Source organism: Mastigoproctus giganteus, chromosome 12 (genome assembly GCF_048544385.1).
Source record: "Mastigoproctus giganteus isolate SK-2022 chromosome 12, ASM4854438v1, whole genome shotgun sequence".
In the NCBI taxonomy this organism is placed as follows: Eukaryota; Metazoa; Arthropoda; class Arachnida; order Uropygi; family Thelyphonidae; genus Mastigoproctus; species Mastigoproctus giganteus.
The window spans coordinates 29,290,520-29,305,915 of record NC_143586.1 but is presented as its reverse complement, the minus strand read 5'-3'; the positions used below and the strand labels follow the sequence as shown (position 1 = coordinate 29,305,915).

Genomic DNA, 15,396 nt, shown 5'->3' with positions numbered 1-15,396 from the left:
ATTAAAGAATGCTTATTACCCACTAATGTCCTCCATATGTTTTCTTTCATTATGTTTATTTAATGATTTCTTTTTTCCCTTCTGCCAAGAAACCCAAAAGCAGTTTCGTGAAAAGATCAAGAGTAGAGACATTTGCTGTACTTCTGGTGACTGTCTTTTGAGCTTTGTGACTAATTTATACCTAAATGTCATCTTTTTATGTCATAATTAGCTTTGGTATGGTTAAGATAGTGCATTAAGTGATTTGCTACTAAGCATGCATACGATTTGTATTTTTATTTTATATCTCATCATAACCAACATCATCACATTTGCCGAGTGAATTAGATTATGATATTCAAAAAATGTTTCATGTTTATTTAAACTGATGAGAAGCAAATTTTGATGATGATATATAGTAACATATAGCTGAAAGTATTTACTAAATACTTAATCCAATTCAAAGTATTAAAATTTAATACATGATAAAATATCAAAAGAGGCTATTAAAATCAAATGTCTTTATTTCTAAATCTAAATCATTCCTATAAATTAGGTAATGTGATTTGAAATAAGAATCTGATATTTTGATCTTTAAAAATTAAGTCTCCGGTATGAAATACTAAAAATACATGTATCTAGGTCTCTATTTTTAAATACATTTTCAAAATAAGTTTCAGGCATTTTAATATATACACAACATAAAGAAAATTAATGACCAGTAACTATAAGGGCAAATTATAAACATGTCAATTTATAATTACTGTAAAGTGCTAAAAGACTAGATTTGAAAAGCATTTAAATGCTACATAGGAACGTGTTTATTTTTTTTATTTTTTTGGATTTTTTCCAAATAATAAACTCAATTCTTCAGTAGAAGCACAAGATCAAAATATTTATTATTCCATTATTAGAGAAAAAAAATGACGGGATGGTTAGTTAAAAGCTGAATAGCAAGACTTTGAAAAAAAATTTTTTTTTTTTTACCAATAAATTTAAAGAAAAAAAAATCATTAAATAATATGCAATTTGAGACTTCATAGTTTCTTTTCTACTTGATATGTATAAAAAATATCTTCTTCATTTGGCTTTTTAATTTGATCTGTTAAAGTTTAGAATTTTTAAAATAGGATTGTACTTCCAAATCTCTGCTTCATCTGCACACCCACATTATATCCTTAATTTGTCTAATTAGTTAGGTTCGATATACAATCTAATTTTATCTTAATAAAAATGAGATTTCTATTACTGTCATTACCTACTGGAGGCTATCATTACAGTAGTGCTTAAATATTACAAGTTTATAAATGACCTCACATTAAAATGACAACTAAGCAATAAGGTAAAGAAAAATTCTGCAAGATAAATCTTATTCTTTACTGTGTATTTCAATATTTACACTATGCTTAAACACACTTTATGACTATTTTAAACTATTATACAACGTTCTCTTACAAATAATGCTGATGCAATTGGTAATAAACAATATATAGCAAAATTTTTGTTAAGAAAATATTTTTCTCATGGGGCACACATTTAATTAAATGTGGCAAATAAAATTCCCATGGACATTGGGACATAAATTATATTCATCGTATTTGAGTTTGAGTATTATTTAGGATCATGAATGAAAATGAATGCCCAACAAAATTCCCTGTAAATCAACAAAATCTGCAAGAGAAAATCCAAAAAATCCAGTAAACCACATGCCTGGAAGACACCTGACTATACAAGTTATGATCAAAATGTTCCAGGACTGAGTTTGTTAAAAACAACATCTGAACTTCAAATAAGAAAAACTTTTATTTTATTTTGTAAGCTAGAAATGTAATCTGTCTAGAATTTTTTTTTTTTTTTTTTTTTTTAACAACAGATGGTATTTTGGTTGCACACATATAAAGGTTTATTTTCAACTATTGTTACTGGTTAAGTAATTTTATATTATTGATTTTTTTTTTAGAAATGTCATTTTGTTTTTTGAAGAAATCAATTTCAGAGACTAGATATGAATGAAATAGCAAAACAGTTTTATCAAGAAGTATGACAATTGAATGATAAAAGCAATTCAAAGAGGGACATTATATCATTGAGGATGATGTAAAGTGTAGGAGACCCTGCATATCAAAAAACACCAAACCTGTTTCCCATATTAGAAGTGTTATTCAAGCCAATCATAAAATAAGACAGATTTTGTTGAGATTAGCAGAAAGGCAACTGAAGACCTTATCTTGTATTGTGTTGTATCTGTTAATTGTGTGTTTGTTCTCCAGGGAAATATTTCCCAGCAAAAAGTGTTTCTGACCTCTGTTTGGGATTGACTTACTCAGGTGAAAGCTTAGAAAATGTTTTTCTAGTCACAAACTGGATCCAAACCCATGGCTATTCTTCAGCCGACCACAAAAAACAGTTTCCAGTTTTCAAATGAAGTAAACATGACATTAGTAATTGAAGAAATAATGCTACTCTTGTCAATAACAACTAACTTCTGTTTTACACATCCAATTTATATAGCCAAAACCAGCATACAGATGAAAACTTATAATTTGCAAAAAAGTTAAAATAATATAATTATTACATAGTATGTTTGTTTTCTCTATAAAAAAAAATTTAATGCTTAAGATTATCATTTTGCAATTTTTTTTGCATAGCTGCCATCCGTGATCAGGAATTAAACTTCAGAAAAAAAAAATTGACTATTGTGTCAGTTAAGGAAAAGTCCAAATGACAAAAAAAGTCTTAAATGAAAGCCAACATCACCATTTATATTAACTCCTGTAAGAAAAACAAAGTAATATAAAAGAAAAATGTCCTACTGCAGAATTGAAGAGTGCGATCAGAAAACAGGAATCAGAACATAACGAGACAAAGGAAATGTATTAACAAAGTTTTGAGGAACTCATTAAAATTCTACAACAATTATTATACATAGTAAAAAATGAAAGGTAAAATAACTGCATAAATTTATTAATTAAATTCACAACTAAACATAAGGTATCACAGCTTCAACTTCAAAAAAAGCAACAAAAAACTCAAATTGTAGTACTACAAAATGACAAAACTTTGTATCAAAGTTTAAGACTAGAAAAATTAATGAATGTTAGCACAGAAACATTATATACAAACAATATATTAACTATGACTTTTATCGACGTAGATTACCCTAAGCTGATAAACACAAATCTAACACCATCAATGAAATAAATTAACAGCATATGTGCTCAGTCATGGACTGTACAAAACAACTAGCTCTGCATCCACCATTACAAACAGAGCACACTGTAGAGGTGTGAAGCACAGGCTGAAGATGTAACATGGCACAGTCTCAGTTTCCAACAGGCGAAATACTTTTCCTCTACAACTGATAAAAATACAATTTGGTGAAAATATTAACTGTGAAATATGATTTAACATTTATAGAAAAATGCTTTAAACATGACTCAGTTTTAAAGGCACATGTGGTTCTGAGCACCATGCACATCTCACGTGGTGATACTGCAATTGTTTGTTGTGAACACCAGGCAAGAACCATAATAAAGGCACTTAACAGTTTTGTACACAGTTCCATTTCTAACTCAAACTAAAATACCACACTTCAAGAACCTCTCTCTCTATGGAAGCACTTAACTATACCTGAGAAATGTGCAACATAAGTTAAATGCAATTGGTCTTGCATTGTTCTTTTAGTGCGTAATTAAAAAAAAAAAAGTCAATCACTTTTCATCCTTGTCCCTATTCAAGAATTTCATCCAGTGGACTTTAAATGTGACCAAATAAAAGCTGTGCATCCCAGAGAAATCACTAAGGATGCATCATTTTCTGTCCATACTAGTATAAGGAAAATAATACATGGATTGTGGCAGATCCAGCTGCCAATGGCTGGCATGAAGTTCCACTAATTCTAAAAGCGTCTTTCGGATTTGAGAGGTTATGGATGGGCTTACAAAGGCATCCCGCATCAAAGCTACTAATTGATACATACGTTGGGGTGCATCCATCTCAAGCTGTTTTCCAATAGTGGTAAGCACTGAACTAAGGCATTCGATCTGAAATGGGCCAAATATGATTAATATTAATTCAAAATATAAAACAGTCTGCAGAAAAACAAAAAAAGTTCTATAAAAAGTCCAGATCAAAAACTTTGTTTTTATAATGTGGAACAAAAATTAGAAACAAGCTCTGTTGAGTACAAGTCAATCATCACTAATCCAGCAGCGTTGGGACCTGTGGGGTGCTGGATTAGTGAGTTTGCCAGATCTCCGGTGGTTATTTTAGCACATACAGGTTACCCAACAGCTAACCACCTCTTCCTACCTTTAACACGTTGACTGCCAAGCGAGAAAAAAATTCCCCAGAGGACAAAAAATATTTAGCAAATAATTTGATTAGTAATTCTAAAATAAATATTGTAATGTCAGTATTGCCGTTTTTTTGCTTAAAATATCAAAAAAAAAAAAAAAAAGAGTATTTTTTTAAATGTTGCATATATGTGGCCCAGTAGGTTATTTTATTTCTTGGGAAGCCATCTCAGCCACATACGTGTGACTCTATTACGGCATACATATGAAGGTCGTTTGTGATTAGTTTATTGCACACGTGGCGAGCACAGCAATAAAACTAATTGCAACAAATAAACTCTGAAACGCTGCAATAAGTTTGTCAGTATTGTCAGAGATTTTGTGAAAACAAGTTCATTAGCGCGCTGTATTATCCGTCATATTGTGTTGTGTTTTTCCAGTTTGTACAAGCGTGTTGTAAAAAAAAAAAAATCTAAAAAGAAATGGCTAAAAGAAAATTACTAAAATAAGAGGAACTGAGAGAAATTACTGGAATTTACAATTAAGCAGAGTTAAACTTCTCACAGACACACCACTGTCTAGTTTTTTCAGAAGTTCAACTTTATCTGTTATGGACAATGTACGGGGTTTACGCTTTACACCACAACAGGCACTTCCTTTATGCATTGGAACCATGGCTGGGACTAAATGTGAGCAGTTTATAATAATAATTGCAGAAAAACAAGTGCCGGAGTTTAAGATTTCATGCGGTAGGTCGCGGTAGCGGTAGGTTGGTGCGCCGACTCGGAAAATTTTAAATTATGTTCATGGAAATTATATCCGAATCAGCGGTGGTACTGGATTACCAGTGGCCGGATTAGTGATGGTCGACCTGTATTATTAATGAATAATAATTCCATACAATCTACTTCATCTTGCTATTAATTTGTAGGTTTTTTTTTTTTTTTTTTCTTTTATCACTCCTTCAGCTTAGGCTAGAAACAGGTTGAAATGAGACTTAAACACTTGCCATACCATTTAGTTTCGAAAAAATAAACTACAGGAACTCCCTGACTTACATAATACTAGACTTAGGGAAATTCAACTTTACGCAAGTTTTTTCCGGCTGGTGCAAACTTAAAAAAATCGTGGAAATGTATTTTGCATCCCGTAGGAATAAATAGAGGAATTGTGAAAATATCGTAATGTGAACCCAATAATACATTGTTTTTTTTTTTTTTGTAATTCGCTCCAAGTCCTTGGAAGTTAAATTTCGCTATATTACTAAGCTATTTATCTCTCTAAAAGGTCATATTTATAATGGAAATTGCACTACCTTTTCATCGTTATATGTTCCCATTATAAGAATCAATTTTGAATGCCTTTATGATATTTTTCTAAAGCACGTTTCTGGTGGTCACAACCAAAAAAAAAAAATAAAAACAATTTGCACTTTCCAGTTTATTGGGCTTTTCTGTTAGTGCATCTAATTATAAACTGGTAATAAACTCGATCTTATTGCATTTGCAATAATACCGATAACTGCAATTGTGTGGGTTTTTACTTTATTATGGTGAAATGTGTTTCCCCTTCACTGAAATCTTCAATCATATAAAAAACAAATTTTCAGAAACTTCTCTTCATTTACGTATTACAATGATGAAGGGAAAGCTACCAACGAAAAGTGCAAGTGGTGGTAGTGCCAGGAAACGAAACAAAATTGATTTATAGAAATGAAGATGAAAAGGATTAAGTAGGAAGCAAGATAAAGTTTGTCATCTATTGCAAGTGAATCAGGTCTCGCTGCTTCAACAGTGAATAGTATTTTAAAGGACAGTGCACATATAAAAGAACATGTCAAAGGATCAATGCACTTAAGATCAACAGTGTTCAGGTGTCATATCCAAGATGGAACAGCTATTAATAATATGGATGGAAAATCAGATTCAGAAGCGAGTGCCCCTGAGTCTAATGACCATTCAAGCAAAAGCAACAAGTATTTATAAAGATATTAAGGATAAGTACTGTGAACCCCAACCCAAGTTCGTGGAAAGCAACAGGTGGTTTAATAGGTTCAAGCATCGCACTAGTTTCCACAACGTTTAAGCAGCGGTGAAGTCGCCAGTGCCGATTCTGCAGCTGCAGAGAAATTTTGTGATGTGTTGGAAAAAATTATTGATAAAGGCAGCTATTCAACGCAGCAAATTTTTAACATTGACAAGACTGCTCTGTATCGGAAAAAAATGCAGGATCGAACATACATTACCAAAGAGGAAAAGACAGTGCCAGGTTTCAAGGTTCAAAAGATAGAGCCATGCTCTTGCTTGGGGCTAATGCAGCAGGAGATTACAGATTAAAACCACTGCTTGTGGATCATTCTGGAAATCCTCGTGCATTTAAGGGCATCATTAAAGCCATCCTACCCGTGCATTTTCAATCAAACCAGAGAGCATGGATAACAATATCTCTTTTTGAGGATTGGCTTAAATGCTGCTTCATTCCCGAGGTTGAAAAATATTGTAAAAACAATGACGTTCCTTTCAAGATTTTGCTTCTATTAGATAATGCTTGTGGACATCCTACGCATCTAGATGATTTCAATTCGAATGTGAAAGTCATATTTCTACCCCCAAACATGACTTCACTCATCCAACCTATGGATCAGGGTGTTATTTCGAATTTAAAATCATACTATTTACGCACAACATTTACTCAGGCATTGTCTGCAGTAGATGGTGAGAAAAATTTTACGTTAAGAGACTTTTGAAAATCTTACAATATTTACCACGCCATCTTAAATTTAATCATTTATATGATTAAATGGCACTTAGAAGAAAATATGTTCATGGCATGTGAAAGGCTTCAGAGGATTTGAAAAAGATGAATCATATGAAGAGGTTAGAGATAAGATTGTAAAGGTTGCAGAGCTACTTCAGTTGAAGGTTGATGCCAAAGACGTGGAGGAGTTAATAGAGGAAGAAGAGAAGGAATTATCTAATGAAGAACTATGTATAAGTATAGTGCGAAAGCATCAATAATACATAGCCAAATCTGAATGAACATATAGTCTTTATAGTCTAATGAAGAACTTATTGACTTGCAGGCAGCAATAGTGAAAGAAGAAAATGCTGACGAAGCTCAAGATGAACCAAATGAGGAGCCGAGACACTTCATCACCAGAAAGATGGCAATGGCGAGGTTTGAGAAGATGGAACCTGACAGCGAATGATTCTTAAAAGTTAACAGAGAGGTGAATGATATGCTTGCTTGCTACAAAGAAATCTACGATGAAAAAGAAAAAAAGCCACTGTTCTGCAGTTCTGCGGAACACAACCCTTACATAAGTTGGGGAGTTCCTGTAATTTTTAAATATGTTTACAAAATTAAATTTTAAGAGTTAAGTAAAGTTATTACATTTTTTTAAATTTCTATCTATCTATAATTTATAACGGAATTATTAATAATAATTCCAATTATAAATCATAGTTTTGTGATTGTTATTAAATTATATTAAGGGCAATTAAATCAAAGTATAAATTGGAGGGGAATAAATAACAAAAACTTATTTTATGTTAAGGTATGCCAAATTTATTTATTTTACAAAATATTACCCATCACAACAGTACTCAAACAAGTATATGCTACAATTAGTTAAAACTCTTAATAAGGTGCAATATGACTACTGGTACACCAAGACACCCCAATATTTGACTTCAAATGGACACGACACCAACCAACCAACCCCAATATTTAAATAAAATAAAATAAAATAAAACCATAAAAAAAATATATGCCTCCTTGCTTAAGGAGGCATATCATCCACAACCACCAAAATCTTTGAGTGTCACTTATATGTTAAAAAAATAAATAAATAACCCAAAGAGAGGGAAGGCCATAAGCACTACCTTGAAGGGATATCGGCACAGACCATTTCCATTCTTGTCCATAGCTTTAATGCAATTTTTCAATGGACCTAACTGTGAGTGAAGTGGTGACAAAATGTTTGTTTGATCAAGTAGTGGCTTATACGGAGTGTCTCAAAAATATTGGTACAAACGTTTAGGGGAAGTAGGTAACATCTAAAGGAATGTGAATCGCATAGGAACCCATAACCGGAAACGTCACTGTAAGTCGGTACACGCGCTGTTCATCAGTTCGCGAGAGGGAAAATTTCTGGTTTACTCATTCAAGCAGTAGTCGCCGCACGAAGAGCATGCATCGATATACGATCTGTGAGCTGGCAGACATGCACCTAGTGTATGGATTAGAAGAGGGCCCACACGGTGTGTGCCCCCATGCGGCACAACATCGCTTCGCAATAAATGTGTGGGCAGGTATGGTCGGTGACTGCTTAGTCGGCCCATACCTGTTACCATCCCGCATGAACTCCACTAAATATCGGATCTTTCTTGAACAAGTTCTACCAGGGTTATTTGACGATGTTCCAGCAAATGTGAGACGCAACATTTGGTTTCAACATGACGGGGAGCCTGCCCATTATGGAAGGTGTGTTCATGACCATTTGGGTGTCGATGAATTGGCCGTGGTGGACCTGTTGCCTGGCCCCCACGCTCATCTGATTTATCAATCCTTGATTTCTTTCTGTGGGGAAGCCCTCAAATCTATCGAGTATGAATCACCTGTGGAGATGGAAATGGATCTCGTGGCAAGACTCGTCTGTGCTGCTGCTACTGTCAAAGAAACTCCAGGTGTGTTCGACCGTGTCCGCCAATCCATGCTGCGTCGGTGTCACACATGCATCGCGTCTCATGGTGGAACCTTCCAGCATATGTTGTAACATCATGAAATGCATCCATCTCGTACTCCATTGTTAATATTATGTCAAATAAATGTTTGCCACTAATTACTGTCTTGTGTAATTTCTGCTTCTTGTGCCTCTGCTACTACTATCCCGTGACATTTCCGGTTATGGGTTCCTATGTGATTCAGATTCCTTTAGATGTTACCTACCTCCTCTAAACATTTGTATCAATATTTTTGAGACACCCTGTAGATGACATTTTTCAGATACAAGGTTCATGGGATGAGCCAAATCTTAGTTTTATAATGAATGGTTTATCACAAAATACTTTTCTCAAGAGAAGTTCCATGTTCTTATAGTATGCTTTCAAGTGTATAGCACAGCCAATTGTTATAAATGTGTCTCCATTGTGGAGTAGCACACCTTTTAGATTTCATTTCCAAGAGCTGATGAAAAGCCTCCATTTTTCTGGTTTATGTTTTCTTCCAAGTGAATTATGCATTCCATCAAATGGCATTACAGTAGCAGAGTAATTTTACACAAAATATGAGAAGTTCCATTCCTAGATCCCAAAGGCTCTGCCTGTGCCTTAGATTTATCACATTCTGATTTAGTGCAAATATGGACTGTTTCCATTGTGCCACCTGTGTTTTCCTCTTCTAATGACCAGGTTTCCAGAGGAACAGGTGATTAACTGGTCTAATGGCTGACATAATATTCAAATGTTTAATTTTTTTATATTTCCCTTTCTGTCCTTCAATTTGAATTATGCAAAAATTCAGTACGAACACATGATGATTGGCTCCCTCCCTGCAAACATGGGAACAGCAAATTATTATTATTAGCCATATGGTGCAAGGAAGCCTGAGAGAGAGAGAGAGAGAGAGAGCGAGAGAGAGAAGAGAGATGAGAGAGAGAGAGAGAGAGAGAGAGAGAGAGAGAGAGAGAGAGAGAGAGAGAGAGAGAGAGAGAGAGAGGAAGAGAGAGAGAGAGAGAGAGGGGGGGGGGCATTTAATAGTCACTGCACACATAAAAGCTGACAGGCAAATCAATACACTGTATGACATTTCAAAAGCACTTTCAACTGCAATTAACAATAATAGCTATAAAAAGAGAATGATGAGTTTATAAAGATTACTTTGCATATAACATCATCTATAATCACACTTTCTGATCAACCCTTTCATGTTTTCATTATAAATGCTTTGAAATATCCTGCATTGTTCCACATACAGACATGATGAAAATGCTTAATTATTTACATAATTTAATACAATGCTATTCTACATTAAGAAGAGGTTCTAGCAAAAAATATTTAAATAATTTAAGATATTGCATAAATCTATAGAGATTGCAAATATAATACCTTCAGAACAATAATCAGAAACTCATTTTCAGATTCTAAGCAGTAACTATTAGTCCATCACAGTTATCATACACTAATAGGACATTATGTTATTATAATGCTAACAAAAATAAATGTAAGAGAGCATTTGTATTTTACCTCAGCAGCACTATTGAGTGATGGGGGCTTTAGTAAAATTTGACAGCATTCATACAATAACATTAAAAGGGTAAGCGTCTGATCAGCAACAGGAGGTGATAATGGTGTGCCACTTGCACCTGATGATTTTACAGCAGACAAAAGCGTATTGTGATGCTGCTGACTTTTTAGCCTCAAATATAATTCTGTTAAGAAAAATATATATGCAGTCCACCGCTTTGATCCTCCAGCCACCATCATACCAAGAGAATTGGAAGATATGCCTAATGGTGCCCTCAGTAATTTGTCCCGCTCATTGTACCATTCTCGGCAAGAGTTCAAGAGACTCTCAAGGAAAGTATTATTCTTCTCTTTCTGTAATGAAATATAAAAATTTTTTATTAGAAATAATAAAATGCTGTCAATCATAGAAAATAATACAAAAGTACAAATTAAACTATACAAGTTAACAAGACATACCACTCTATTGTTACCTGTTTTAACAATATCTTCCTTTGTAGCCCATACAGCACCCATTACTTACTAAATTTACTAATTTCAATGCCAATTATAAAAATTATATTAAGGCAGATAGGAAACATCTGGAGTATGTAACTTTATATATTTACGAGTACTATATTAAGGAATCATTCTATGTATATCATTGAAGTAGCCTTAAGAGACTACAGACCCACATTTCAAACTAACAATTTATTTACTTTGTTTTTTAAACATTAAAGTAACCATTTCATATTTCTCAGACACAATAGAAGAAGTATTTTCAAAATGTTATATATGAAAATTTTGTTTCAAATAAGTATGCTCCCCTGCCTAATTTTTTTGGAGGGGGGCATACTTGTATTAAACAAAATGCAAACTACTGACAGTTGGAAAAATGCTTCAATAGCAATTACAAAGCGGCATGGTTTATGTTTAGTCCAGGTCGGTAATCTGCAGTCCCACTCTCACACTTTTTTTTTTTTTTTTTTTTTACTATCAAACAAAATATATTTGTTGCCTCTACTTTTTTTGAGTCTAAATAAAATCTATCTCTTTCATCATGCAGTATGATTGATGTCTTTAGAGGTTATGATAGGCATCAGGGTGTGCAAATGACTACTTCACTTTTTGTGAGTTGAACAATACATCAGCAACAAAAAGAGTGGGAAGTGATAGCAATCAGGGTGAGATCCAATCTTCCTTACATTTTGAGGATATATCTCTAAAACAGTGCAGGCTGGGCAGTCCACTGGACTGAACCGAACTAGACTGAGTAACTCTCTAGGAAGAATCCGATCATCTAGTGCAGGGGTGGGCAACCTTTATAAATGGCAGGTCAAATAAAATGTCTGTGAGGTACACACAGGCCAAATTTTTTTTAGCTTTCCACGATCTTCAGGATTATTTTTAGGATTATTAAGTGGTGTATAATTAAAAAATTGTCATAAACAGTTTTATGTTATTTATTGTAATATTTTTACATGCATGTACATATAATTAATTTTATTAATAAGAAAAATGAAATACAAAGTCAAGATAAAATTACAAAAATATAATTATAGTAACAAAGAGTAAATACAATTCCAGTAACAAAAATTGCAATATTATATTTTTATAACATTTAATGAGAGATTTGATACTGTTTATTTTTATCAGTGAATCAATATTTGTAGTAGCAATGCACAGAGTATTTTCTAAATTTATGTCAGAAATTCCGTTAATTCAAAAATATATATAATAAATGGCAGGCCATTTATTACATATATTTTGAAAACAACCGTGGGCTGGATTATGCACATTCGTGGGCCGTATGTTTCCCACCCCTGATCTAGTGTATAATCCCACTGCCTATACTTTGCCAGATAGCAACTGGAGGGAGTCCAAGTAGTGTGTATGCAGGGCATTGTTGAGGCTGCACATGTGTCAAGGAGTTGGGAATATTCTTGCTGTACGTATGCCATATCCAAAAATTTCATTACTATGTACAACATGTACACCCCCCACTTTTTCTTTACTACCAAATACATCACAAATAATCAAACTAATAGACCAAACTTATCTGCAAAAAAATCAAAAACTCCCAAACACTTCCTCATTTGGTTAATCTTTACAAGGTAGCCAAATCCCATGGATCTCTCCACAAGCAGTGACAGACAAGTGTAGTTCCTCCCACCGGTTTGTGTCAGAGTGAGCCTGCCAAACCACATGACGTCAATGACCTTGAAAAAACACCAAGGAGGTCCTTGCTCAACATCTGTAAACACCCAGTTCCCATTCACACATTTTCCTCTATTATTCTTTCTTTTACCTAATTTACTTTATTATCAATCTCAACCATAACCCACACTACCAAATATACAACTTTCTCTCACACACACACACACCTCCCGACAAAAGCTCCTCCAGTCAGTTGCAGTCTTGGAAAACTCGCACCCAATTCATGCAAACTCACACTGCAGCTTTTGAACCCAATAATAGATCAGAAGAAGCACTTCAATCATTCCTAATACTTGCTTTCCAAGAACCAAGCTCCCTTTTGCACAGACTTTTTCATGTAATGATCATTTAAAAACCTCTCACTTTACACTTCCATTCGGAATATTCTTTAGCTCAGTCATTTGCATCATATTTCCACATGTATGGCACATACCAGGAGGTTATCAAATCCATACTTCATTCAATCACACTCTTACAGCCATCCTTCTCCAAACCATATAAAAATTTTGCAGTCAGTCTCTCCTGAGGGTTTATGGCATGCTTCTTTCGCTCTAACAAAAATGCAAATGACCACTTCACTTTTTCTGAGTTGAACAATACATCAGCAAAAAGAGTGGGAAGTGATAGCAATCAAACCCATTTGAAAGCAAATAAATAGTAATCAGCAATCAAACAAACACATTAAAATGGGAAAAGGCTGTAAATAGCCTTTTCCCATTTTAATGTCAGAGTAATAAACCAGCCAATGATTGCTTGCTGCTACTGATGGGCCAAGACTGAGTCACAAGGAGTGTAAGGAAGTCACCAAGGAATTTTTGAAAGCAGTCAATACCACTTACCCAACAAGTATATTGATTCCATTTTACTGATTTCTTTGTATCAAAAGACAAGTGCCATGCTGGCCTGACAATAGCAATTTGACTCCTGTCTCATTTATTTGGCAGAAAAGTTATAAACAGTGCCAAGACATAAACATGGAATTTCTGAGAAGGGTCAATACTCTTTAGCAACCTATTTTTGCCTAGTTCGTTGCTTTAAAGAACAGCACATATGCTGTTCTTTAAATAAATCAATATTTCGAAAGCACATTTTATTGCAGACAGCCTTACACACCCGGCCTCATATCCAGTGGTTTGAAAGAAACTACAACTGAAAAATCTTTATACTATGACTTAGCAGATCGATTCTGAACTAACTACATAGTGTTATTATTATTGTTTTTTCTGGCCCAGAAACTTTTCAGTTATACCTCACATGTCTAACAGAATCTTCAAAAGGTTTGAACTATGAGACATCATTTTTAAAACCATCTTTAAACTGGATATTGGAATGTTTTCTGTAAAGTTTTCTTTCCAGCTTGTTTCAATAAACTCAATCATTTTTTTGCCTTTAAAATTTATGTGGAGTGCAATGTTGTTTAATTTCTTATTAGAATTAGTTGATTCCTATGTATGTCTTTCTCCAAAGAAATCAATTGGCATTAATCATTCCTTGCTTTAAAGCCCAAGTAAAAAATTTTGTCATATTGTGACAATTTAAGAATTTATTTTTCTTCATCTGCAGCTTGGAGTTCCTTCAAATCTTACAACAACTGTGAGATACTACCAGAGGGGACAATACACCAACTTCAGTGCAAATCAATGCAATGCAAATGAAGCTCTCACAAATTGAATTGAATTTAAAAAAGTAATAAACAGAGTGGATATGGAGGTTGCATAATCTATACTGAGAATTGCCAACACCTCATCTCCTCAGTGGAAGTTACAAGACATTCCAGCAGTCAAATGAAGCAATTAGTGTTTCGATAACCACTGAACCCAGAAATGTCTTAGATGAGCAGCTGTAATCCCTACATGACAGCACCCATGAGCAAACATTTGAGCAGCAAAGCTGTGAATATGAATTTAAAAATGTGCAAATATGAATATAAATAGACAGCAGGGCCAATTAAAATATAAATTAACCAAAACAGCATTACACTTTTGAAAGAAGAAACTAACAGTGATAATTCTGGAATGCGATGTAAAATAACAGATAACATGAGCACCAAGTACGAAGGTAAAAAAGTATGGGAAACAGCCCAGTTTGATAGATTGTGGGTGGACTTACCTGAACTTATACTTACATGTGAAGAATGAAAACTGAGAAAATGATATTGTGAGTAAAGGTAAAGAACTGAAGGTTAAAGGAATGCGAACATCCATTTGGTTGGTGACTACAAGAACATTATATGTATCTTACTCCCGACCTCACAAAGAGCTCTTATAGTTTATACAGAGATTTTGGTAGGATTAAGGTGGATAGATGTCTATTCTTAGGAATGGGCTACAGGATTATTTTTTAAACAAGAAGTGTAGATGATGTTATCATCAGTGTAGATAACAATGAAAATTCCAGACTGCACAAGGAAATCAATTAATATCCAATCTAATTTCTACAATATTATAATTAAGGTTACCAACTTACAATTAATACTGCCCACACATTTAATAATGTCATAGCCAGAATTCAAACAATAGACAAACTGTGTTTATTCTATCCTGTTAATGGCATCTGTAGATGCCACTCATGACGTATACGACAATCACCTTCCAATGAACTTAAGCCAATTTAATTCAATACCAGTTGTAAAACTTCCAACAATGTGAATGCATTTTTTTGATTTGGTAGTATATATAGCA

General features: G+C 33.8%; 1 protein-coding gene across 2 annotated transcripts in view; it reads right to left on the bottom strand.

The window, feature by feature from the left end:
* Positions 1-2,928: 2,928 nt before the first annotated feature.
* Positions 2,929-15,396, bottom strand: part of LOC150076831 (MIF4G domain-containing protein) — a 117,861-nt gene continuing 105,393 nt past the window's right edge. Inside the window, exons 6-7 of one of the 2 annotated variants that reach the window (XM_090386208.1) lie at positions 10,520-10,873; positions 2,929-4,022 (exon numbers count right to left, since the gene is read on the bottom strand). In XM_090386208.1, coding sequence (XP_090242334.1) covers positions 3,789-4,022; positions 10,520-10,873 — 588 coding nt within the window. In that variant the 3' untranslated portion in view covers positions 2,929-3,788. The remainder of the gene's footprint in view (positions 4,023-10,519; positions 10,874-15,396) is intronic. The other variant, XM_090386209.1, reaches the window with a different exon arrangement.